This window comes from Oncorhynchus masou, chromosome 16 (assembly GCF_036934945.1).
Source record: "Oncorhynchus masou masou isolate Uvic2021 chromosome 16, UVic_Omas_1.1, whole genome shotgun sequence".
Taxonomy (NCBI): domain Eukaryota; kingdom Metazoa; phylum Chordata; class Actinopteri; order Salmoniformes; family Salmonidae; genus Oncorhynchus; species Oncorhynchus masou.
Genome location: NC_088227.1, coordinates 18,555,999 through 18,579,952, shown reverse-complemented (window position 1 = coordinate 18,579,952; position 23,954 = coordinate 18,555,999). Strand labels below are relative to the sequence as shown.

Sequence of the window (23,954 nt, the reverse complement as noted above, 5' to 3'; positions counted from 1 at the left end):
AGGTGTAAAAAATAGTGACGCTGAAAACATAGGCATATAGCTTTGTCTCTGTGAGATCATATTGAAGAAACACTTCGAAAGAAACAAATCTGTAGTCGACATCAAGTTTGATTATAGATCAAATCAATCAATGAATGACAAATTATACCATTTACCATGTCAGAGTGACCAACTCTAGCGTGATATTTAGTAAATGTGTACCTCCGGAAATAAAGCAATAACCTGCCATCTAGTGGTCTTCAAGAAAATGGAATCTCAAAATGTGAAATAAAGCAACGGCAACTATTTTTCAGACTTAGTACAAAGTACATGTTGTTATAATGGGTGTAGCATAAGTTCTTGACTCTGCACTCATAGCTGTAAATCTATGTAGATCTCATTATAAAAATAACTGGGACGTCTTCTCAGTTCTGGAACTGACTCATACAACAGGACTAATAAAACGAGACAAGAATTACAAATTCTGGCTGAACTCTTAATGACTCCCTTGCAAAGGAACAACTGAACTGCCACAGCGGTACCTCTCAAGAAGTACATCTCTTTAGAACAATACAATGCAGGCTACTTCTAATCAGCACTGAAACACGACAGATTCAAAGGAAATCTCTAGCCACCTTAATAATTGGATGTAATAAATTGATCACTAGCCACTTTAAACAATGCCACTTTATTTAATGTTTACATACCCTACATTACTCATCTCATATGTATATACTGTACTCTATACCATCTACTGCATCTTGCCTATGCCGTTCGGCCATCGCCCTTCCATATATTTTTTATGTGAAATTGTTAGATTAATTGTTAGATGTTGTACTGCATGGTCGGAACTAGAAGCACAAGCATTTTGCTACACTCGCATTAACATCTGCTAAACATGTGTATGTGACAAATAAAATTGGATTTGATTCCCATGTAGGCCTGTTGTGATAAGAGCAATTTAAACACACATCCAACTGTTAGGTCAGCTATAACTTCAATATTATGCCTTTCTCCAACAGTTCATGTCTTGAAAATGTTTTAAATAAATGCCTCAACCATGAAATAACTTTCATTAAAAAATGGATTGATTGCAATATTCCAGTCAGATTGAAATCATACTTGCATGTGACAAATATGCATATTCACAGTTAGTTGATGAACACACAGGGTCCTGTAGTTACATACAGTTGAAGTCAGAAGTTTATACATTTACAAATACATTTAAACTCAGTTTTTCACAATTCCTGACATTTAATCAGAGTAAAAAATTCCCTTAGGTCAGTTAGGATCACCACTATATTTTAAGAATGTGAAAATGTCAGAATAATAGTCGAGAGAATAATTTATTTAAGCTTGTATTTCTCTCATCACATTCCCAGTGGGTCAGAAGCTTACATACATTCAATTAGTATTTGGTAGCATTGCCTTTAAATTGTTAACTTGGGTAAAACATTTTGGGTATCCTTCCACAAGCTTCCCACAATAAGTTGGGTGAATTTTGGCCCATTCCTCCTGACAGAGCTGGTGTAACTGAGTCAGGTTTGAAGGCTTCCTTGCTCGCACATGCTTTTCAGTTCTGCCCACAAATGTTCTATAGGACTGATGTCAGGGCTTGTAATGGCCACTCCAATACCTTGACTTTGTTGTCCATAAGCCATTTTGCCAGAACTTTGGAAGTATGCTTGGGGTCATTGTCCATTTGGAAGACCCATTTGCGAACACGCTTTAACTTCCTGACTGATGTCTTGAGATGTTGCTTCAATATATGCACATCATTTTCTATCCTCATGATGCCATCTATTTTGTGAAGTGCACCAGTCCCTCCTGCAGCAAAGCAACCCCACAACATGATGCTGCCACCCCCGTGCTTCACGGTTGGGATGGTGTTCTTCGGCTTGCAAGCATCCCCCTTTTTCCTCCAAACAAAACGATGACCATTATGGCCAAACAATTCTATTTTTGTTTCATCAGACCAGAGGACATTTCTCCAAAAAGTATGATCTTCTTCCACATGTGCAGTTGCAAATCATAGTCTGGCTTTTTATTGGCGGTATTGGCTTCTTCCTTGCTGAGCGGCCTTTCAGGTTATGTCGATATAGGACTCGTTTTACTGTGGATATAGATACTTTTGTGCCTGTTTCCTCCAGCATCTTCACAAGGTCCTTTGCTGTTGTCCTGGGATTGATTTGCACTTTTCGCACCAAAGTATGTTCATCTCTAGGAGACAGAACGCGTCTCGTTCCTGAGCGGTATGATGGCTGCGTGGTCCCATGGTGTTTATACTTGCGTACTATTGTTTGTACAGATGAATGTGGTACCATCAGGCGTTTTGAAATTGCTCCCATGGATGAACCAGACTTGTGGTCTACAATTATTTTTCTGAGGTCATGGCTGATTTATTTTGATTTTCCCATGATGTCAAGCAAAGAGGCACTAAGTTTGAAGGTAGGCCTTGAAATACATCCACAGATACCTCCAATTGACTGAAATGTCAATTAGCCTATCAGAAGCTTCTAAAGGCATGACATAATTTTCTGCAATTTTCCAAGCTGTTAAAGGCAGTCAATTTATTGTATGTAAACTCACTGGAATTGTGATACAGTGAATTATAAGTGAAATAATCTGTCTGTAAACAAAATTAATTGTGTCATGCACAAAGTGTCCTAACCGACTTGCCAAAACTAGTTTGCTAAAACTAGTTTGCTAACAAGAAATTTGTAGGATGGTTGAAAAACGAGTTTTAATGACTCCAGCCTAAGTGTATGTAGACTTCTGACTTGTATGCCATCCTGTCAATGAGAATAACCCACTTTTATTCATGTCGTGGGAAGCAAATCACATGCAGAGTGAAACAAAGGCCTTTTCTTCTGCTATTCAGTTATTTGGAGTGAAAATGTTTATGCAGATGTGAAATGAAATGCAAGTCTTCTTGGAGAATTAATTTGGACGCGCTCCTCATACCTTACCCTGCTCCACGCGTTTCAGTCTGTGTGATGTGGACCAGAGGTCAGCCACAGCTGCTTTCCATTCATACATACACAGCATTGAGAAATGAAGAGATGTCGCGCTTTATACTGAAAATCCAGCACGTTAAATCCTAGCTCTGATCATGATCCAGGAAAGAGAAACCTAATCCGTTACCCTGACAAAAAGCACTTGGAATAGGTAGGGGAGAGACTGGTACCCATATGACTAATAAAGGACCAAGTAGCTCAAACCATTCAAATGTCTCACTCTTCATTAGCAAAGCTATTTCAACATGTTTACTAAATAATGACCTGGGCAATTTAAAACAAAAAAGGAACTTTGCATGGATAAACAAGGGGAATTTTATTAATAACGTCAGCGCTCTTTCGGCTATTACAAAGAAACATTCAAGATAAAAACTTATTTTGCATGGCCTCATGGTGACACATTTACTAGATTCCAGTCTCTGGACAGGACAAAGTCTGCACCATCGGCCAGGTACATTATAATAGATGTAAAGTACATATTAATTTCACCCATAGCTAGACATACTGGTCAGGAGATCATATATTCATTCATATCATTAGGTCAACATGCACCAATACTGAATTAGATCATAGACCATGTAAGGAATAGCAGTCCCAAGACTAAATCCTTGACAGCACTTGTCTGAGGAATCTGGAATTGCCGTTACCCTCGTCAGTCAAGCAGAGGATGTAAAAGTACAAGATACCAATGATGTTTGAATTTTTCCTTTGAAATTCAAGAAGCGTAGGGAAAACAAGCAGTTCACTATGGTCCTGAATTTGTGCATAATTGGCACGAGTACTGTTCCAAAAATACAGTAGCAAGTTTATCGATCTATACACACAATGTCAAAGCACTATCTGGTATAACAGTGTGTATAACAGTGCAATCCAACAATGTTACATTTCAGGGGATGGTGTCTCTCCGATGTCCCAGATTCTCTTTTTACATGAAGTCATCCGAATCATTTCCATCCTGAAAAAGACTCCATTATCCATTTCTGACATACTGAATGGTCGTATTGCAACAACAGTCATATAAACAATTAACAGGCCAGTCTATTTCTGAAAGAAACAGATTATAACTCTGTTCGGATTTTGTTAATCAACTCACCTCATTTGTTGTCATATTGTCACTCGTCATCAGCGAAGAATAACTTCTGTTTAGGAACAATTACAGTGTAAGTTCATATCATTCACAGAAGTGACACGCGGTGTTTTGGGATGCCAGTCAAACATAGATGATGTAGCTAGGGAGATAACTTACTTGAGCTCCTCCAGCTCTCTTTTCTTTTTTATGTCATCTTTCTCTTTCTTTTTCAGATCTTGTATCTGGGCCTTCTTCTCGTTTCTCTCCTCCCTGTCTCGAGACTCTTTCTCTGCTGCTAGATCAGGGTATCGCTCGTCCTTTGTTTTCTCCACCCTGTTCACTATCTCATTGACCTTTTTCTCTACTGCCACGACCTTCACCTACAAAACAGTTGACAAAACAGGTCTAAATGATCGTTTTATAGAAATGACCAAAACCTCACAATATGGTGCAGAGTGTTGGATTTGGCTGCTCTGCTAAAACCATTGACAACTACATGCCGTTTTCAAAGGATTGTTAAATAAATGTTATAACCATTTGGTTTTAATGTCATCACCACTTGAAAAGCATAGTCAGAACTACACGTCCAATTATTCCACATTTAGCTTTATAATTAGACGTATACAGCATGTAACTGCATCCCTTTCATAATCAGTAAACATAAATTGACAATATATTTTTAGATATGCGAGGGTAGTCTATCCATTTGGCATGTAGCTAGCTACGTGTCATTTAGCTTGCTTCATCAGAGATTAGGCTTTTGGAAAGAGCTTGACATCGGCAAATCCTCGTCCTGGTAAAGTTCTCAGTCGGACTACTGTCATCACCACTGAAAGTTATCTGTTATTAGCTAGCTTAGCCAATTTGACATGGTCCATCAATCGATGTAGCCAATCATGTCTGTCAGCAGCAATTGTGATTTAACCCTCTTTAAAACAATGTTGAAGAGAATAATTTGTATGTGTCCTGCCGCTTGACAGGCAGAGCACACAAATTAACCTAAACCACACATACTTGTCAGGTATAGTTCACTTTAATCCAATTAATGGAGGACAACATTGAGAGATATCGTGAGTCTACCTTCAGGTATCTGAAATTACATGATCAATTGATGTTTACTGATCATGAAATCTTGCAGTTACTTGCTGTATAACTCTGATGACAGAGCTAAATGTGGAATAATTGGACATTTGTAGGTCTGACAATGCTCTTCAAGAGGTGATGATATTAAAACCAAATAATTCACATTTATTTAACAATCCCTTGAAAACAGCACGCAGTTATCAATGGTGTTAGCAGAGCTGAGGGTCTCCTTGCAACCCAGCAGGCAAATCCAATGCTCTGCACCTTATTGTGACGTTTTATTGATAACAACCTATAGAAACAAAGAACAATACAAGATGAGACACATATAAAAGTGACAGACCTGAAAGTAACACAGATTCATTATGCCAGAAAGATCACTGACCTCCTTGTGTCGATGGAAACCTATTTGGCCTACATCCATGTCTCCTGTTTTCTTTAGGTTAGCCCATGGTGTGTAGACAACATTGATGTTGTTCATTTTACAACCTGTTAAAGAGTAATTAAGAGTTAAAAGGCTATCACCAAGTTTCCTGGAAATGCCTGTGATATTGTATTAACTACTCTGTTATTTGTATCAAACTCACCAGGAAACTCAATGTATTACCTTGGATGCTGTTGTTTTTCACAAGCTGTGCACAGTCAATCAAGACTTCCTTGGGAATATCTTCTATTGTCAGTCCCTTAGGCATTCGCAGGTACACATGGGCAGAGGAGAGTTTATCCACATGAAACCTGTGGACACAATTATGATATAATAATTCTAACAGCCTTAAGGCACACATACTAAAATAATCAATGCCATACAGTACCAGTCAAAAGTTTGGACACACCTACTCATTCAAGAGTTTCTTTATTTTTAAAACTTTTTTCTACATTGTAGAATAATAGTGAAGACATCAAAACTATGAAATAACACATATGGAATCATGTAGTAACCAAAAAAGTGTGAAACAAATCAAAATAATTGTTCAATTTGAAATTCTTCAAAGTAGCCACCCTTTGCCTTGATGACAGCTTTGCACACTCTTGGCATTCTCTTAACCAGCTTCATGAGGTAGTCATCTGGAATGCATTTGAATTAACAAGTGTGCCTTGTTAAAAGTTAATTTGTGGAATTTCTGTCCTTCTTAATGCGTCTGAGCCAATCAGTTGTGTTGTGACAAGGTAGGGGAGGTATACAGAAGATAGCCCTATTTGGTAAAAGACCAAGTCCATATCACGGCAAGAACTGCTCAAATAAGCAAAGAGAAATGACGGTACATCATTACTTTAAGACATGAAGGTTAGTCAATACGGAACATTTTAAGAACTTTGAAAGTTTCGTCAAGTGCAGTTGCAAAAACCATCAAGCGCTATGATGAAACTGGCTCTCATGATGACCGCCACAGGAAAGGCAGACCTAAAGTTACCTCTGCTGCAGAGGAGAAGTTCATTTGAGTTACCAGCCTCAGTAATTGCAGCCCAAGTAAATGCTTCACAGAGTTCAAGTAACAGCACATCTCAACATCAACTGTTCAGAGGAGACTGTGTGAATCAGGCCTTGGTCAAATTGCTGCCAAGAAACCACTACTAAAGGACACCAATAATAAGAAGAGACTTGCTTGAGCCAAGAAACAAGCAATGGACATTAGCCCTGTGGAAACTTGTATTTTGGTCTGATGTGTCCAAATTTGAGATTTTTGGTTCCAACTGCCGTGTCTTTGTGAGAAGCAGATAAGGTGAACGGATGATCTCCACATGGAGCATGGAGGAGGAGGTGGTGCTTTGCTGGTAAAACTTTCAATTATTTTTTTTAGAATTCAAGGCACACTTAACCAGCATGGCTACCACAGCATTCTGGAGTAGAATGGAAAATGACCCAACACACCTCCAGGCTGTGTAAGGGCTATTTGACCAAGTAGGAGTGTTGGAGTGCTGCATCAGATGACCCGGCCTCCACAATCACCCGACCTCAACCCAATTGAGATGGTTTGGGATGAGTTGGACTGCAGCGTGAAGGAAAACAGCCAACAAGTGCTCAGCATGTGGGAACTCCTTCAAGACGTTTGGATGGAAAAGCATTCCAGGTGAAGCTGGTTGAGAGAATGCCAAGAGTGTGCAAAACAGTCATCAAGGGAAAGGGTGGCTACTTTTTTGGTTACTACATGATTCAATGTGTGTTATTTCATAGTTTATGTCTTCACTATTCTTCTACAATGTAGAAAATAGTTTTAAAATATATAAATATATAAACGTTTGGACCCATCTACTCATTCTATTTATAATATATATTATAAATAGAATGAGTAGATGGGTCCAAACGTTTCACTGGTACTGTACATACTACCACAGCCCTATTAGCTGATATAGGAATACTGTACCTTTGCTTAGCTCTAGGTGCCACCATGTGGATATTTTCAACACTGCATAGAGTAATGTATCAGACAAATGTTCAGACTCAATGGTCAAATCCCAATAAGAGGCTCATGGTTTCAGTTATAAGCAGAGAGAGATATATGAGTTTCTCACCAAATGTCTTCAGGCCATCCATATTTGATGAGATCTTCATCTAATTGTGAGAAAGAAGCAGACAGTTAGCTGGGTAGGCAGCTTTAATGCCGCTGACAACATGAATCATGGTTTGTTAGAAAACACTTTAAAATGACCAGCTACCTACTTTCATATTTGTCTTTCCCCATGTAGATAGTGTAGGGAGGTGTAACAACTGTACAATAAAAAATAAAAAAAAGCAAATGTTAGTTTTAGTTAGCTATATCAACAAGGATAATAAAACACGAATAATATGATAATTTGCCTAGCTACACATTCCTGTCCATTCTCAGAACAGAACAATAACTCTGCCATTATCCACTCCACATGATTATTATTCCTAATTAAATGCCTAGCTTCATCTGCTAACCTGAATATGTCAACAAACATCCATAACGAATGACAACTCATGATTATATTTGTCAAGAAAGCTTTCTAGCTAGAAATCAAACGTAGCTTTCTAACAAAATGATTCAAGAAGATTCTCTAGGCTAGCTAGTTCAGTGCTAACTATGGGCGGGATAGCCAGCTAAAGAAAAGCTCACTTACTCACCGGCACTCGTGAAGTAAAACACCATCTTGCATAAATCGAAGAAACAGTTTTAAACTTTAGAAACAAAATAGGAATGGAGTACTTTACACACTTGCCAAATAACTAAATGTGCCTCATAACGAGATGATAACTGTGCTGACAGTCAATTTCGCATGGAAAGTTGACCCGGAAGTTGGCGGCGGTCACAAACTAACTGTTTCCGCTTAGGTCATGCTGTTCCACTTTTTTTCAAAGTGGGACGCGCTCATATGGTCATTGGGCGCGCTGTTCAAAAACAGTCTGCACGGGAACCGCGGGGAAAACAAGCCATCATTCCAGATCTTTGCTACGTATTGGATCACTTTGGATTTGGTATGCATTTTTGAAGAACAATTTATTCGGTCAAAGTTAACTAACTCTTTAGATGGCATTTTACATTTTGTTTGGCCTGTCAGATGTTTGTTTGCACCAAAACGTTGCTAGCTAAAATAGTTAGCTAGCTAACAAGCCAATAATCATTTCAACCACAATAATAACAATTTAGCTAAAGTTAGTTTTTATATTAGTCACTTTTTGGTGAAAAGTCGACGTCAAGTTTTATCATACAAAGGACATTCCCACAAACATTTCGTTATCTTTGTAACTATATGCCACACAGTGTAATATGTGTCAGATCCATCCCGCCAATAATTATTCACTCAGACACTGAACTAACGTTAGCCAGCTGGCAAGGGTTGCGCTGTCTATACATAATACACCATTACGTTTGGATTGCAATTATCTATTATTATTGCTAGATATGCTAACTAGCTGATTCTGCGTGTTTAATTTATCTATCTATTGATTATCCAATGCGGGACCTAGCTAGCTAACATTAATACTTCTACTTATTCTTCCAGTGAAGTTACAAACATGCCCAATACTACAAGGAAGAGGAAGCACTCTTCATTTGATTCTGACAGGTGAGTGACATGATGTCTATTAGTAAGTCATGTGTTAAATCAGTTATTAATCAATAATTCATGCATATAACATTGAGTAGGGCCTAACATCCGTGTAATTCTCCAACATTTTTAGTAATTCAGCCAAAAGGACTGTTCCAGATGGAGAATCTCCCCTAAAAAGGAAGTCATCTCGGTTGCCCCAGTCTCCACTAAAGATGTCCGTAAAACACCAGGAGAAAGAGAACTGCCCTTCTCCCCAGAGATCCCCAGCTCCATCTCCCCTAAAGATTGCTCTGAAGAGAGGCTCTCCGTTCAAGGCTGCTGTGGTAACAGGGTCCTTCTATGGTAAACACAAACCTTTGTACCTGACACCCCTGGAGAGGAAGATGCTGAATGAGACCAAATCACCTCCAAGGCTGACCAGTGTGGATCCTTATGGAATGCCGACAGCTGCTGTAAAGAAAAGGATGAAGATTAAAAGTACCAAGGCCAAAAAGGTGGCCACTGTACACGGAATGAAGACTGGCGTAACAGGAAACGCCAACTCCAAATCAAGCCTGATCAATTCCTCAAAGCCTAAAGCACCTGCCAGCACAGAGCAAGTGGAGCTGAAAAAAGGCATCACCTTGAACTTTGGAGGTTTAAAGCCTAAGCCTAAAATCTTCATTGGGGCTGCCTTTTTCAGCACAGGAAAAAAAACTGCCTCCATGTACAAAAAGTCTGCCTCGAAATCTACCAAGCCAGCTTTGAGATTTGAGAAAATAAAGGCCATGGTTCCTGCCTTAGAGGGAAAGCAAGAAAAAGTACAACAAGCCCCCTTTCCACAGCGACATGCTGTTGTAGTGACGATACTGCAGGAAGAGCCAGAATCTCTGCCCGGTGGGCAGGATGTACCAAAGATTCCAGAGTCACTCGAGGCCCAGTCACCCAGAGCTATAGCAGAGAAATACGGCATGAACAAGGAAGTCAGGATTGTGTTAAGCCAATCTCCGTCTCCCACACGTCCAGCATCCCCAGAAATAAACACTCAGGTGAGCTGTATATCACTTGACTAGTGTTTAGCATATGTCTCACTGTCTGTAAGCATATTGTATCTGTATTACATTTAGGATATTGTTCTTTCTGTTTGTAGGAGGAATTGATCACAAATACAGGTTCTGATGCCGTGTTTGATCTCAGTGACATTAGCCCATTAAACGGCATCATCAGTCCAGTCAAAGGTTGGTTGTTTATCGTTGGTCAATTAGCATTCATGTTTTTACTTAATGTCTTAATTTTCATTCATGGTTTCTCTCCCCTTTATGGAATCCTCAGCCGATGGTGTGTATCCAATCTTTGGATCTGCATCAACGAGGTAGGCAAAAACACTTCCATTTAATCAACAAAAAAAATTTGCTAGAATGGTTTTACTGCCCTCCAGGGATGGTATTATTGTCGGTCTGGACAAGTAGAAGTAACTCCACACACTGTCAACATGTGTATCGATGTATATATGCATTATCACTTTCTATTTTCTGCCTTTAGGCCCCAGAGGAAGGCAGCTCTGGACTCTCCAGTGAACTGCAGCACCCCCTCGGCCCTTAGTCACCCCCTTCCCTCTGCTGCCAAGGAGAGGAGTGCCAGGAAGAAGAGGGAGACTAACAAACAGGCTGAGGCTGATGATCAACTCATCATCGTAAGTAAATCCTCTGGAAAGATGATGGATGGAAACATTGATGATGACCGTTGACTGCCTCTCACACTGTCATCTGTGAGCTTTGCTAATGCTCTTTGTTCGGTTCTGTGTTTACCTCAGGATGCTGGCCAGAAGCAGTTTGGTGCCACTGTGTGTGGGTCCTGTGGCATGATCTACAGTGCAGACAGCCTGGAAGACAACTTCCAGCACACACAGTTCCACCAGAGTTTTCTGGACGGAATTAAGTTTGTGGTACGTATGACTATGCATTTCCTCCCTTTCATCGACTCGTACAAGTTGCCCTAAGCATGTTGCTTTTAGAGTGGCTCCTTATTTCCACCCCACCCCCCACACCCCACAAAAGCTTAGCCAAAACCGTTGACGTGGTTTAGCGAATAAAGTGAAACTGACCACTCACTCTTGATTTCTGATGGTTGCTTAATCAGTGTTTCCTTCTCGTCCCCAGGGCTGGAAGAAAGAGCGGGTGGTAGCAGAGTTCTGGGATGGAAAAATCATTCTGGTTCTACCTGATGATCCAAAATATGCTGTCAAAAAGGTTTATCAATCATATCAGTTTCTGGGTCTGAAACAGCACCCTATTCCCTTCATAGTGCACTACTTTAGGCCCATAGGGTGTGCTTATGCATTTGGTTTGAATGGAATCGTGAACGCAACTTGCTCATGCTTAATGATTTTTTTAAAATTTTTTATTAGGCAGAAGATGTGAGGCGACTTGCTGACAACGAGTTGGGCTTCCAGCAAGTGTCTCTCCGCTGCCCCAGCCAGGCTAAAACCTACCTGTATGTGAACAGTGACAGGATGGTGGTCGGCTGCCTCATTGCCGAGCACATACGACAGGTAACTTCTCTCTCCTCCTGTGCTGCTAACTTTTGCACTCTGCTCTGATGTGTAACGCGCCAAACAAATGGTGGGTTTTTCAGGAATGGATCAGGAATCTTTTACCACAATATGCTGATGTAAAGGCCTGTGATAATGTACTCTTTGTGTGTGTGGTGTGAAAGATTGTCTGCTTCATCAAGAAATTAACAAATATACGCTCAGTCAAATACGATTAATCGGACGTTAGCTTTTGCGGACAATAAAGGGGTGGTCATTACCTGGCTCATTGCAGAGCGTGTAAGGGACCACGGGTCTCCTTCAGAGATAGAAAAGTAGCACACTGGAGGTGATAGCGAGTGAATTGCAATCTTACAGGGGTATTTAGCGGAGTGGCTGAGTGATTAGTCTATCTTGCCCTTTGTTTCCAGGGCTTCAGAGTGCTGGAGCAGCCAGAGCAGACCAAGGACATGACCAGGGAGGACTTCATGGAGCACCACAGAGCCTGGTGCTGCTCTACCACGCCAGAAAAGGCCATCTGTGGGGTCAGCCGCATCTGGGTGTTCAGCCTGGCCCGGAGGAAGGGCATTGCCACACGCATGCTCGACACAGTCAGGTTAGGAAATTATTACAGGTTAGGTAGTGCAAACTTACTTTTGATTTGTTAAACCGAGAAGTACAACAATTAAAATCAGCCAAACAGGCATACTGGTTTGAGGGCCAATTTCAGGGACGTATAGCTAAATGGAAGATGTCATGTATGGCTATTTTTTTTTTTTTAAATCTGAATGTATGTCATTTTCAGAAACTCCTTCGTGTATGGGGGCCACCTGACCAAGGATGAAATAGCCTTCTCTGACCCCACCCCAGATGGCAAACTGTTCGCCACGAAGTACTGCGAGAAGCCTGCATTTATGGTCTACAATTTTATTGGTTAACTTAAAGCACAAGTTCAGACTTTTTTTTTAATGCTTTGAGTTTGATCAATGTTTGCCCCTTTGGAGTTTAATTTAAATCAGAAAGTTGGTTTGTTGAACATGCAAGTTATGGCTGTTGCAGTCAAATTCCATTAGTGTTGAACTGAAGTATATTCTCTTCTAAAGCTTGTATATAGTTTTAATAAAATTTCTCACTTCAAAGCCCAACTTCTTAACAAAATACATCATGCTCCATCAACACTAAATGGGGTTTTGGTTTTTTCCCAAAATACACCCATTTCACTAGTTTGTCTGTAATATGACAGTTGTGCCACTGCTATTCACAGAAATGCTGTGGGAGCTAAATAAAGAGTATGGCAGAGCATCTGAGCAATTTATTTAATTACATGATTGACATTCATGACACTTTACAACAATGAATCTACACTACACATTCCATTTTAGATTATGCAGCACAAACCATGTATGCCCACAGGACACTACTAAAATGCCCAAGTATTAGTCAACTCTAGTTTAAACAACTGGAGGAAAAACCTACTTCTTTGAATTCCTGTTTTCATAGCAGTATACTGAAATGTAAATAAAATATTTACAAGTTTCACCTGAAAAAGGAGTACAGGCATAGAGAAGAGTACAGGACAGAATAATACAATGATATTACAAAAGTCAAGGTTTCTGGACACTGGTCTAGTCAGTCTATGACAATGACATCACTATTTTTGTTGTCCACCTGCATGTTGGACTCCAGAACCTGAACTATTTGGGTAGCTGAGGGGCGTTTCTGTGGATTCTCCTCTGTGCAGAGCCAGAACAGCTCCACCATTCTCTGGTAGGCTCCCCCGAGACTGACAGAGTCCAGCGCTGGCCGGGTGCCCAACTTCTCATAGTAGGCATCCTCATCAAAGCCGTCCTCCAATGAATCATCTGAGAATGTAATGTCTATACAATTATTTAAAACCATTATCGAGCAAATGATCTTGTTTCGAACAGAAGTCTTTCATAAATCCAAAACAAGTGTAATTGCCTTTTTAAATGAGCTCTAGACATATAGAACTCTCCTTACCCCCCTCACTGTCCAAAATCTCCAGGTGAGGCAGGGCCAGAGTCATCATCTCCCAAAGGGTCAGTCCGAAGGCAAATATGTCTGCCTTGTCAGTGATCACTCCTCCCTCCAGAGCTTCCTTGGGCGTCCACGGCTCAGTGCCAACATACTCTGCTTTGGGGTTACTCACAGAGAGGAGCAGAAAAGGGAAGAGGTTTAAACATGTCATACAGTGATTAAAGCATGGGTTTGTAGGCTTACTGGGCATTGGTATATTTGACCAACAGTTTATTTGTGAGTATTGGTGGTTCTCAGAAAATCCAAAAGTAGAATTGGTTGGGAACATATGTGAGAAACACTAAGAATAAAGATTTTTTTTAATGTATTATTTATTTCACCTTTATTTAACCAGGTAGGCTAGTTGAGAACAAGTTCTCATTTACAACTGCAACCTGGCCAAGATAAAGCAAAGCAGTTTGACATAAAGAGTTACACATAGAATAGACAAACGTACTATCAAGAATACAGTAGAAAAAGTCTATATACAGTGTGTGCGAATGAGGTAGGTAAGGCAATAAATAGGCCATGGTGGCAAAGTAATTACAATATACCAATTAAAATCCTGGAATGGTAGGTGTGCAGAAGATGAATGTGCAAGTAGAGATACTGGGGTGCAAAGGAGCAAGATAAATACAGTATGGGGATGAGGTAGTTGGGTAGGCTATGTACATGTGCAGTGATCTGACAGCTGGTGCTTAATGCTAGTGAGGGAGATGAGTCTCCAGCTTCAGTGATTTTTGCAGTTCATTCCAGTCATTGGCAGTAATGTCAGTAATGTCTCTTATTGATTGCGGTTATGATATCGTTTAGGACCTTGAGCGTGGCTGGGGTGCACCCACGACCAGCTCTGAAACCAGATTGTATAGCGGAGAAGGTACGGTGGGATTCGAAATGGTCGGTAATCTGTTTGTTAACTTGGCTTTCGAAGACCTTAAAAAGGCAGGGTAGGATAGATATAGGTCTGTAGCAGTTTGGGTCTAGAGTGTCTCCCCCTTTGAAGAGGGGGATGACTGCAGCAGCGTTCCAATCTTTGGGAATATCAGGCGATACGAAAGAGAGGTTGAACAGGCTAGTAATAGGGGTTGCAACTATTTCGGCAGATCATTTTAGAAAGAGAGTAGAGGTCGACCGACTAATTGAAATGGCTGATTTCAAGTTTTCATAAAGTCAGTATTTTTGGTAGTTTTTTTTTTTACACCTTTATTTAATCTTTTTTTAACTAGGCAAGTCAGTTAAGAACACATTCTTATTTTCAATGATGGCCTAGGAATGGTGGGTTAACTGCCTCGTTCAGGGGCAGAATGACAGATTTTCACAATGTCAGCTCGGGGGATACAATCTTGCAAACTTACAGTTAACTAGTCCAACGCTATAACCTGCCTCTTGCTGCACTCCACAAGGAGACTGCCTGTTACGCAAGTGCAGTAAGCCAAGGTAGGTTGCTAGCTAGCATTAAACTTAACTTATAAAAGTTTCTCTAGCGTGTCCTGCGTTGCATATAATCTGACTGAGCATTCAAGTATCTGACTGTGTGGTGGTAGGCAACAGCAGGCTCGTAAGCATTCATTCAAACAGCACTTTCGTGCGTTTTGCCAGCAGCTCTTCATTGTGCGTCAAGCATTGCGCTGTTTATGACTTCAAGCCTATCAACACCCGAGATGAGGCTGGTGTAACCGATGTTAAATGTCTAGTTAGGGGTGCGCGCTAATAGCGTTTCAAATGTCACTCGCTCTGAGACTTGGAGTGGTTGTTCCCCTTGCTCTTCATTGGTAACGCTGCTTCGAGGGTGGCTGTTGTCGTTGGGTTCCTGGTTCGAGCCCAGGGAGGAGCGAGGAGGGGGACGGAAGCTATACTGTTACACTGGCAATACTAAAGTGCCTATAAGAACATCCAATAGTCAAAGGTATATGAAATACGATATATACGATACATAATATGGTATAGAGAGAAATAGTCCTATAATAACTACAACCTAAAACTTCTTACCTGGGAATATTGAAGACTCATGTTAAAAGGAACCACCAGCCATCATATGTTCTCATGTTCTGAGTGTAACAGTATAACTTTAGACCGTCCCCTCGCCCATACCCGGGCGCGAACCAGGGACCCTCTGCACACATCAACAACAGTCACCCACGAAGCATCGTTACCCATCGCTCCACAAAAGCCACGGCCCTTGCAGAGCAAGGGGAAGTACTACTTCAAGGTCTCAGAGCAGGTGACGTCACTGATTGAAACGCTATTTAGTGCGCACCGCTAACTAAGCTAGCCGTTTCACATCCGTTACATGAGCAAGGAACTTAAACGTTAGCTTTCTTACATGGCACATATTGCACTTTTACTTTCTTCTTAAACACTTTGTTTTTGCATAATTGAAACCAAATTGAACATGTTTCATTATTTATTTGAGGCTAAATTGATTTTATTGATGTATTATATTAAGTTAAAATAAGTGTTTATTCAGTATTGTTGTAATTGTCATTATTACAAATAAATAAATAAAAATGGCCGATTAATCGGTATCAGCTTTTTTGGTCCTCCAATAATCGGTATCGGTGTTGAAAAATCATAAATCGGTCAACCTCTAAAAGAGAGGGTCCAGATTGTCTAGCCTGGCTGATTTGTAGGGGTCCAGATTTTGCAGCTCTTTCAGAACATCAGCTATCTAGATTTGGGTGAAGGAGTGTTACGTTCCCCAGTTTATGTGTTGTAGTTTGTGTATTTGCATGTGTTTATTTCAGGAAATGGCTTCCTGAAATCCCTCAAGCAGCTGATTGGTTGACTCCATGGGTAATTGGAGAGCTGACCCCGCCCCCTCGTCAAGACGCAGCTGTCTCCAATTACCCATTCATTCTGAAGCTATAATAATGCCAGTGTTCAGTTCAGGAGGGAGAGATTTTTCTGGGAGGTCATTGCAGAGATTTTGCTAGAGAGATTTTGCTAGAGAGATTTTGCTAGGCTGAGAGTTGGTATGTTTTGTGAGTTTGTTGTTCAGATAGAGCTTATTTTATGTCCTTTGTTTCTTAGTTTGTTTGTGAAATTGTTTAATATTCTGTTTCATTTGTTCCCAGGGGGGAAGGGGAAGGCACCTAGGGAGTGCTTAGGCAAGAGGCCCGCGGGCATACATATACCCGTAGCATATTCGCTGTCTAGGCACACTAGGTAAGACCTGGGCGGACCACCCCCTTGTATTTTGGTTAGGGCACCAGGTGGTGCTAAATTAGGTAAGTAGTGGGTAGGCAGGTAAGATAGGAGAGGGGGGGGCTTTGAGATTTACTTTCTTTTCTTTGGTTCCGTCCAGCCCCTTTTCCCCATATTACCGTGTGAAGGAATAAAGTCCTGGTAAACGGTACCACATTCTGCCTGTTGTCATTCTTTCTTGCACCTACAGTCCATACCTTTTTCACCTCATGGAGAGTTTAGTTGTAGCAGGGTGTTGCGTTCCCTCTTCATAGAGGCGTGCATAACAAGGAGAAATGGGGAGGCTTGGGCGAGTTGCTCTGGGGGGTGCAGGGCTGTTGATCGGGGTAGGGGTAGCCAGGTGGAAAGCATGGCCAGCCGTAGAAAAATGCTTATTGAAATTCTCAATTATAGTGGATTTATCAGTGGTGACAGTGTTTCCTAGCCTCAATGCAGTGGGCAGCTGGGAGGAGGTGCTCTCCAGATGAGGAATTGATGTGCCTAAAAGCCCAATTATATAATACATTGAAGTATTGTAAACTTTTTTTAGACCCTTTTTGTTCCTACCCATGTTAATGTCTATAATTAATTACACACACATTGCTCAAAATATTTACCAAAAGAAGGATTCAAGTTACCAGGATAAGATCGACGCTATTAGCAATTTTACTCTAAATACAAGTATCGATATGCAAACAAAGCTTTTCTGCATTTGGTATGAGGTTAACAAAACTCTTATTGCATTTCACTTGACAGTTCAAATGATTCACTATTGTGTCTTGACATATGTATACTGTAGGCCTACAGCCTATTTCTGAAATACAAGAATATATTGACTTGTATTGTCCTGCCTTTCTCTTTGAGAGGTTCTACAACCTCATGGACAAGAGGAACACCGATGTGAGAACGCTGATCCTCAACACGGGGGCCCCTCAGGGGTGCGTGCTTAGTCCTCTCCTGTACTCCCTGTTCACCCACGACTGTGTGGCCAAGCACGACTCCAACACCATCATTAATTTAGCTGAAGACAACGGTAGTAGGCCTGATCACAGACAAATATGAGACTGCCTATAGGGAGGAGGTCAGAGACCTGGCATTGTGGTGCCAGGACAACAACCTCTCCCTCAACGTCAGCAAGACAAAGGAGCTGATTGTGGATTACAGAAAACTGTGGGCCGAACACGCCCCCGTTCCTTGGTGTCCACATCACCAACAAACAAACACACCAAGACAGCCGTGAAGAGAGCACAACAACACATTTTCTCCCACAAGAGACTGAAAAGATTTGGTATGGGTCCCCAGATTCTCAAAAAGTTCTACATCTGCACCATCGAGAGCATCCTGACCTGTTCCATCACCGCCTGTTACGGCAACTGCTCGGCATCCGACTAAGGCACTACAGAGGGTAGTGCGTACGGCCCAGTACATCACTGGGGCCAAGCTTCCTGCCATCCAGGACCTACAGCGGATTCGGAAAGTATTCAGAACCCTTGACTTTTTCCACATTTGGTTACATTACAGCCTCTGATTCAGAGCGGTTTGGTTAAATGCAGAAGACATTTCAGTTGAAGGCATTCAGTTGTACAACTGACTAAGTATCCCACTTTCCTTATTCTAAAATAGATGACATTGTTTCCCCCCCTCATCAATCTACACACAATACCCCATAATGACAAAGCAAAAACAGGATTTTAGAAATCTTTGCAAATGTATGCATTTTTTTGAAAACTATCACATTTACATATGTATTCAGACCCTTTACTCAGTACTTTGTTGAAGCACCTTTGGCAGCAATTATATTCTCGAGTCTTCTTGGGTATGATGCTACAAACTTGGCACACCAGTATTTGTAGAGTTTCTCCCATTCTTCTCTGCAGATCCTCTCAAACTCTGCCAGGTTGGATGGGGAGCATTGCTGCACAGCTATTTTCTGGTCTGTCCAGAGATGTTTGATCGGGTTCAAGTCCGGGCCCTGGCTGGGCCACTCAAGGACATTCAGAGACTTGTCCCGAAGCCACTCCGGCGTTGTCTCTGCTGTGTGCTTAGGATCGTTGTCCTGTTGGAAGGTGAACCTTCGCCCCAGTCGCTCTGAAGCAGGTTTCATCAATGATCTCTCTGTACTTTTCTCTGTTCATCTTTCCCTTGATCCTGCAGCTGAAAAACATCACCACAGCATGCTGCCACCACCACGCTTAACCGTAGGGATGGTGCCAGGTTTCCTCCAGACGTGAGACTTGGCATTCAGGCCAAAGAGGTCAATTGTGGTTTCATCAGACCAGAGAATCTTGTTTCTCATGGTCAGAGTCTTTAGGTGCCTTTTGGCAAACTCTAAGTGGGCTGTCATGTACCTTTTACTGAGGAGTAGTTTCCGTCTGGCCACTCTACCATAAAGGCCTGATTGGTGGAGTGCTGCAGAGCTGGTTGTCCTTCCGGGAGGTGCTCCCGTCTCCACCGAGGAACTCTGGAGCTCTTGCAGAGGGACAATCGGGTTCTCTGTCACCTCCCTGACCAAGGCCCCCCTCCTGATTGCTCAGTTTGGCTGGGCGGCCAGCTCTAGGAAGAGTCTTGGTGGTTCCAAACAACTTCCAGTTAAGAATGATGGAGGCCACTGTGTTCTTGGGGACCTTCAATGCTGTAGAACTGTTTTGTTACTCTTCCCCAGATCTGTGCGTCGACACAATCCTGTCTCGGAGCTCTAAGGACAATTCCTTCGACCTCATGGCTTGGTTTTTGCTCTGACTTGCACGGTCAACTGTGGGACCTTGTATAGACAGGTGTGTGCCTTTTCAAATTATGTCCAATCATTTGAATTTACCACAGGTGGACTCCAATCAAGTTGTAGAAAGATCTCAAGGATGATCAATGGAAACAGGATGCACCTGAGCTCAATTTTGAGACTCATAGCAAAGGGTCTGAATACTTATGTAAGTAAGGCATTTCAGTTTATGTTTAATACATTTGCAAACTTTTCTAAAAACCTGTTTTCTGGTTGTCATTATGGGGTATTATATGTCAATTGATGAGGAAGAAAAGTAATCAATTTTAGAATAAGGCTGTAACGTAACAAAATGTGGAAAAAGTCAAGGAGTCTGAATACTCTCAGAATGCACTGTATATACCAGGTGGTGTCAGAGGAAGGCCCCAAAAAATGTCAGACTCCAGTCACCCAAGTCAGACAGTTCTCTCTGCTACCGCAAGGCAAGCCTAGGTCCAAAAGGCTCCTTAACAGCTTCTACCCCAAAGTCCTAAGACTGCTGAACATTAATAAAATGGCCACCCGGCCTATTTACATTGACACCCCCTCTCCTTTCTTTTAACACGGCTGCTACTCCTAGTTTATTATCTATGCATAGTCATTTTACCCCTACCTACTGCACATGTACTAATGACCTCGACTAACCGGTACCCCTGCACATTGACTCTGTACAGGTAGCCCCGGTATATAGTCTCCACATTGACTCTGTACAGGTACCCCCGGTATATAGTCTCCACATTGACTCTGTACAGGTAGCCCCGGTATATAGTCTCCACATTGACTCTGTACAGGTACCCCCGGTATATAGTCTCCACATTGACTCTGTACAGGTACCCCCGGTATATAGTCTCCACATTGACTCTGTACAGGTACCCCGGTATATAGTCTCCACATTGACTCTGTACAGGTAGCCCCGGTATATAGTCTCCACATTGACTCTGTACAGGTACCCCGGTATATAGTCTCCACATTGACTCTGTACAGGTACCCCCGGTATATAGTCTCCACATTGACTCTGTACAGGTACCCCCGGTATATAGTCTCCACATTGACTCTGTACAGGTAGCCCCGGTATATAGTCTCCACATTGACTCTGTACAGGTAGCCCCGGTATTTAGTCTCCACATTGACTCTGTACAGGTACCCCCGGTATATAGTCTCCACATTGACTCTGTACAGGTACACCCGGTATATAGTCTCGTTATTTTATTGTTTTACTTTTTACTTTAGGTTATTTTGTAAATATTTCCATAACTCTATTTCTTGAACTGCATTGTTGGTTAAGGGCTTGTAAGTAAACATTTCACAGTAAGGTCTACAGCTGTTGTATTCGGTACATGTGACAAATACAATTTGATGAATAAAATAGATTGTTTAAATAGCAAACCACCTGCACATTGTTTGTTACTCTATACCCTTCCCTACAGCATCCCTACTATGAATAGAAACGCTGTGTTTCCGAGAAAGCATGAGCATGACGTAACCACTGGGCATGTGTTCCATTAGGCTCAGGACATGAGTGCGCGCAACACTGTGAAAATCATCAACAGCTATGTTGCAAGAACAACAGATGTTTGGCATTACACCCCAAGACCTAAACTAAAGAGGGCTAGGAATGCATTTTGTTCAGGTCCTACATCCGGCTAATTTCTCAGGTTCACACTTTCTAAACAGAGACAAAGACAGGTTGTCTAACAACAGCAACAGATGTAGAAAAGTGACCAAAATACCAAGTCCTGCCTATTTTACCAGTGTTTGAGAGTATGTATTGAGCTCAGATGGTGATATCTACCTTTCATATTCTCATCCAACTGCAAGGAGACTCCTACATCACAGATTTTGACAGTCTCAAAGTTTCCCTTGATGACAACATTGCAAGACTTCATGTCGCCATGTAGTAGCTTCTTCGCGTTGTGAAGGTACTGAAGGTGAAACAAATATACATTTCAAGCGTTTCCTTAATATATTTTCTATACCAAATTGTACACAGCCATATGCGTTTGATTCCCATTAAAATATGGAATAACATGAAGCATCTGGTAACTGACAGTGAATGAGAAAACAGGAAAATCATTTCCATTTAAGAGGGGTGTTTCATGGTGGTTTTTCAGTTAATTTGGTCATAGCTAGGCCATGAATCAAAGATTACTATACTCAGTAATGGTGCTGTTTAAGAACTGCTGCATAAAGCAACACCCCTTCAGGGGATTACAGAACATTTGAAATCCTAAACCTGAAATTGTTGACGTAATGACACTAATGGATACCCTTCAAATACCCTTCATCACCACATATTATTCACGTTGATTGAGGGGAAATGTATAACAGCAATCTTGAATTACATTTGCTTACATGACCTCTCGGCCCCAAAGCATGAGAATAGAGCCAATCCATATCGATGAGCTGGATGATCACATCCAGTCGACACTACAGTACTCCTGGTATTACAGCATTATGTTACAAGCTGTATCTCCATTCCTCCCCCTGTAACCCATTCCAGATCAACACCAGGTGAAAACTAGATTCAAAAGATGAGCAGGATGTTACCTGTAGGCCACGTGCCACATGTAAGGCCACTTTGTCAATGGTGGCAGCTGGAAAAGCCTTCAGGCCCTCTTCTCTCGATCAGGTCGTTCAGGGACTGCTCCCCACCATACTCCATGGCCAGGCACTTGGAGCCATCCTTGGCAGTGGCCAAGGCACGGAATCCAACAATGTTTGGGTGGTGCAGGCCTTTCAGGATCTTTGCCTCGTCACCGAGTCTTCTCTGGAATACACCCACCTGTTTTGAGGCACATTTGCTGTTGATCTTTTTGACAGCCCATGGAGACTGGTTAAATGGACCAAGTCTGCAAAAGAGCACATAGGAGCATGACATACCAACTCCATAGATGATATTGAGAAGCTAAATGACAGAATATACTGTAAAGAGATGTATAGGAAATATATACCAATGATGTGTATTTAACATGTGGAAATATGTCTATAGTTGGCTGGAATTAAGGATGAATTACATAAAGGTTATCCCACAAAACACACCTGTTCATGAGATAAACATTTACCCCAGTTCCACATCCCAGTTTCTCCATGAAAGGGGAGGCAGGGATGGTTATAGGGGTTCTAGGATCAACGATCAACGACCTAATTTACTCAAGTGCGAATATTATATTTTTACGTAACTAACGTTACAGCATAATGTGATAAGGTTTATGAACAAATTCAGTGATTATTCTTACCAATATTTCTGTCCTGTATTGTCTTGATCACAAAAGATGCAGTAGAAAAGGCGCCCAACGTTTAAAATCCAAAATGTTTTCGTATGTCAAATATAGGCGCCCTAGAAGGACAAACTTCAATATGTCAAAATTATTGAAAAAAGCGTTTCTAAAATATGTCGCCTCCCAATTATCTGAAATACAGGTCAGGGCATTAACACATTGTTTTGTGTATAATATAAAGTACTGATGTAGCTAATGGTGTTTCTGGTTTGATTAAAACTCTGTTTATACTTGTAGAAAATATTTGTAAAGTAAAATACATTGATTACACCACCAGAGAGCAGACTTAGGCGCTAAATAGAGAGGAAAGTTGTGTGTGGACGGACTGTGGGCATATCTATACTGAGTGTACAAAACATTAAGAACACCTTCACTACGAAACATTTCAAGAACTTTGAAAGTTTCTTCAAGTGCAGTTGCAAAAACCATCAAGCGCTATAATGAAACTTCCTTTTTGTTACATGTTTATCTTTGGGCCCGAATCCTGGATTAGTAGTTTAGAGATATCCATAATTTCGGATATTCTGCAGATCCAGGAACAAATTCCGTGTTTCATTTGTTATTTATCCAGCCACATTTGAGCAGATGTCTGCTGCAGCCTGCATGTGTGTCTACAGTCATCCCAAGCACAGTTGGGGCTCATTGATTTCTCCACATAGCCATGGGCAGACCATGCCCAAGCCATATTGCACTTCCAGGTGGTACTGCATGCTGTTTAATCCATGGTAAAAACTGATTTCAATAGGGACATACCTAATCAATTGTACAACTGAATGCATTCAATTGAAATGTCTCTTCTACATTTCAGAGTCGTGCCTTAATCAACATCTACGTCATCAGCACCCAGGGAACAGTGGGTTCACTGCCTTGCTCAGAGCAACAGATTTTTACCTTGTCAGCTCAGAGATTCGATCTAGCAACCTTTCTGTTACTGGCACAACGCTCCTACCCGCCAGGCTACATGTAGTTTCCTCTCTTTCCTTCAACCTGATATAGCAGAAACATAGTATAATATGAAGAACACAGTACCTTG

The 23,954-nt window shown here is 41.4% G+C and overlaps 3 protein-coding genes across 4 annotated transcripts; 1 reads left to right on the top strand and 2 right to left on the bottom strand.

Moving 5' to 3' along the window:
- Positions 1-3,293: 3,293 nt before the first annotated feature.
- Positions 3,294-8,431, bottom strand: ccdc25 (coiled-coil domain containing 25). Of its 2 annotated transcripts, XM_064991007.1 has the most exons (9): positions 8,234-8,431; positions 7,808-7,855; positions 7,660-7,699; positions 7,512-7,553; positions 5,756-5,883; positions 5,534-5,637; positions 4,243-4,445; positions 4,090-4,135; positions 3,294-3,951 (listed from the first exon to the last, which is right to left on the bottom strand). In XM_064991007.1, the coding sequence occupies exons 1-9, from the start codon at positions 8,256-8,258 to the stop codon at positions 3,922-3,924; spliced, it is 666 nt and encodes a 221-aa protein (XP_064847079.1). In that variant the 5' UTR covers positions 8,259-8,431; the 3' UTR covers positions 3,294-3,921. The 2 variants fall into 2 exon arrangements, with proteins under 2 accessions (XP_064847079.1, XP_064847080.1); XM_064991008.1 differs by lacking the exon at positions 7,512-7,553 and having other exon boundaries at positions 8,234-8,429.
- Positions 8,432-8,475: 44 nt separating this feature from the next.
- Positions 8,476-12,970, top strand: LOC135557593 (N-acetyltransferase ESCO2-like). The gene is made up of 11 exons (XM_064991006.1): positions 8,476-8,584; positions 9,112-9,174; positions 9,290-10,187; positions 10,289-10,376; positions 10,471-10,510; positions 10,681-10,831; positions 10,952-11,083; positions 11,298-11,387; positions 11,546-11,689; positions 12,100-12,284; positions 12,474-12,970. Exons 2-11 carry the CDS (start codon positions 9,125-9,127, stop codon positions 12,604-12,606), a joined length of 1,911 nt encoding a protein of 636 aa, XP_064847078.1. The 5' UTR covers positions 8,476-8,584; positions 9,112-9,124; the 3' UTR covers positions 12,607-12,970.
- On the bottom strand, positions 12,966-23,432 carry LOC135557286 (lymphokine-activated killer T-cell-originated protein kinase homolog). Its single transcript, XM_064990472.1, is given in 8 exon segments — positions 12,966-13,530; positions 13,670-13,833; positions 15,932-15,935; positions 21,436-21,565; positions 22,191-22,266; positions 22,268-22,492; positions 22,683-22,763; positions 23,383-23,432. Coding segments are annotated over 8 exon segments (963 nt in total). The 3' UTR covers positions 12,966-13,297.
- Positions 23,433-23,954: the final 522 nt, after the last annotated feature.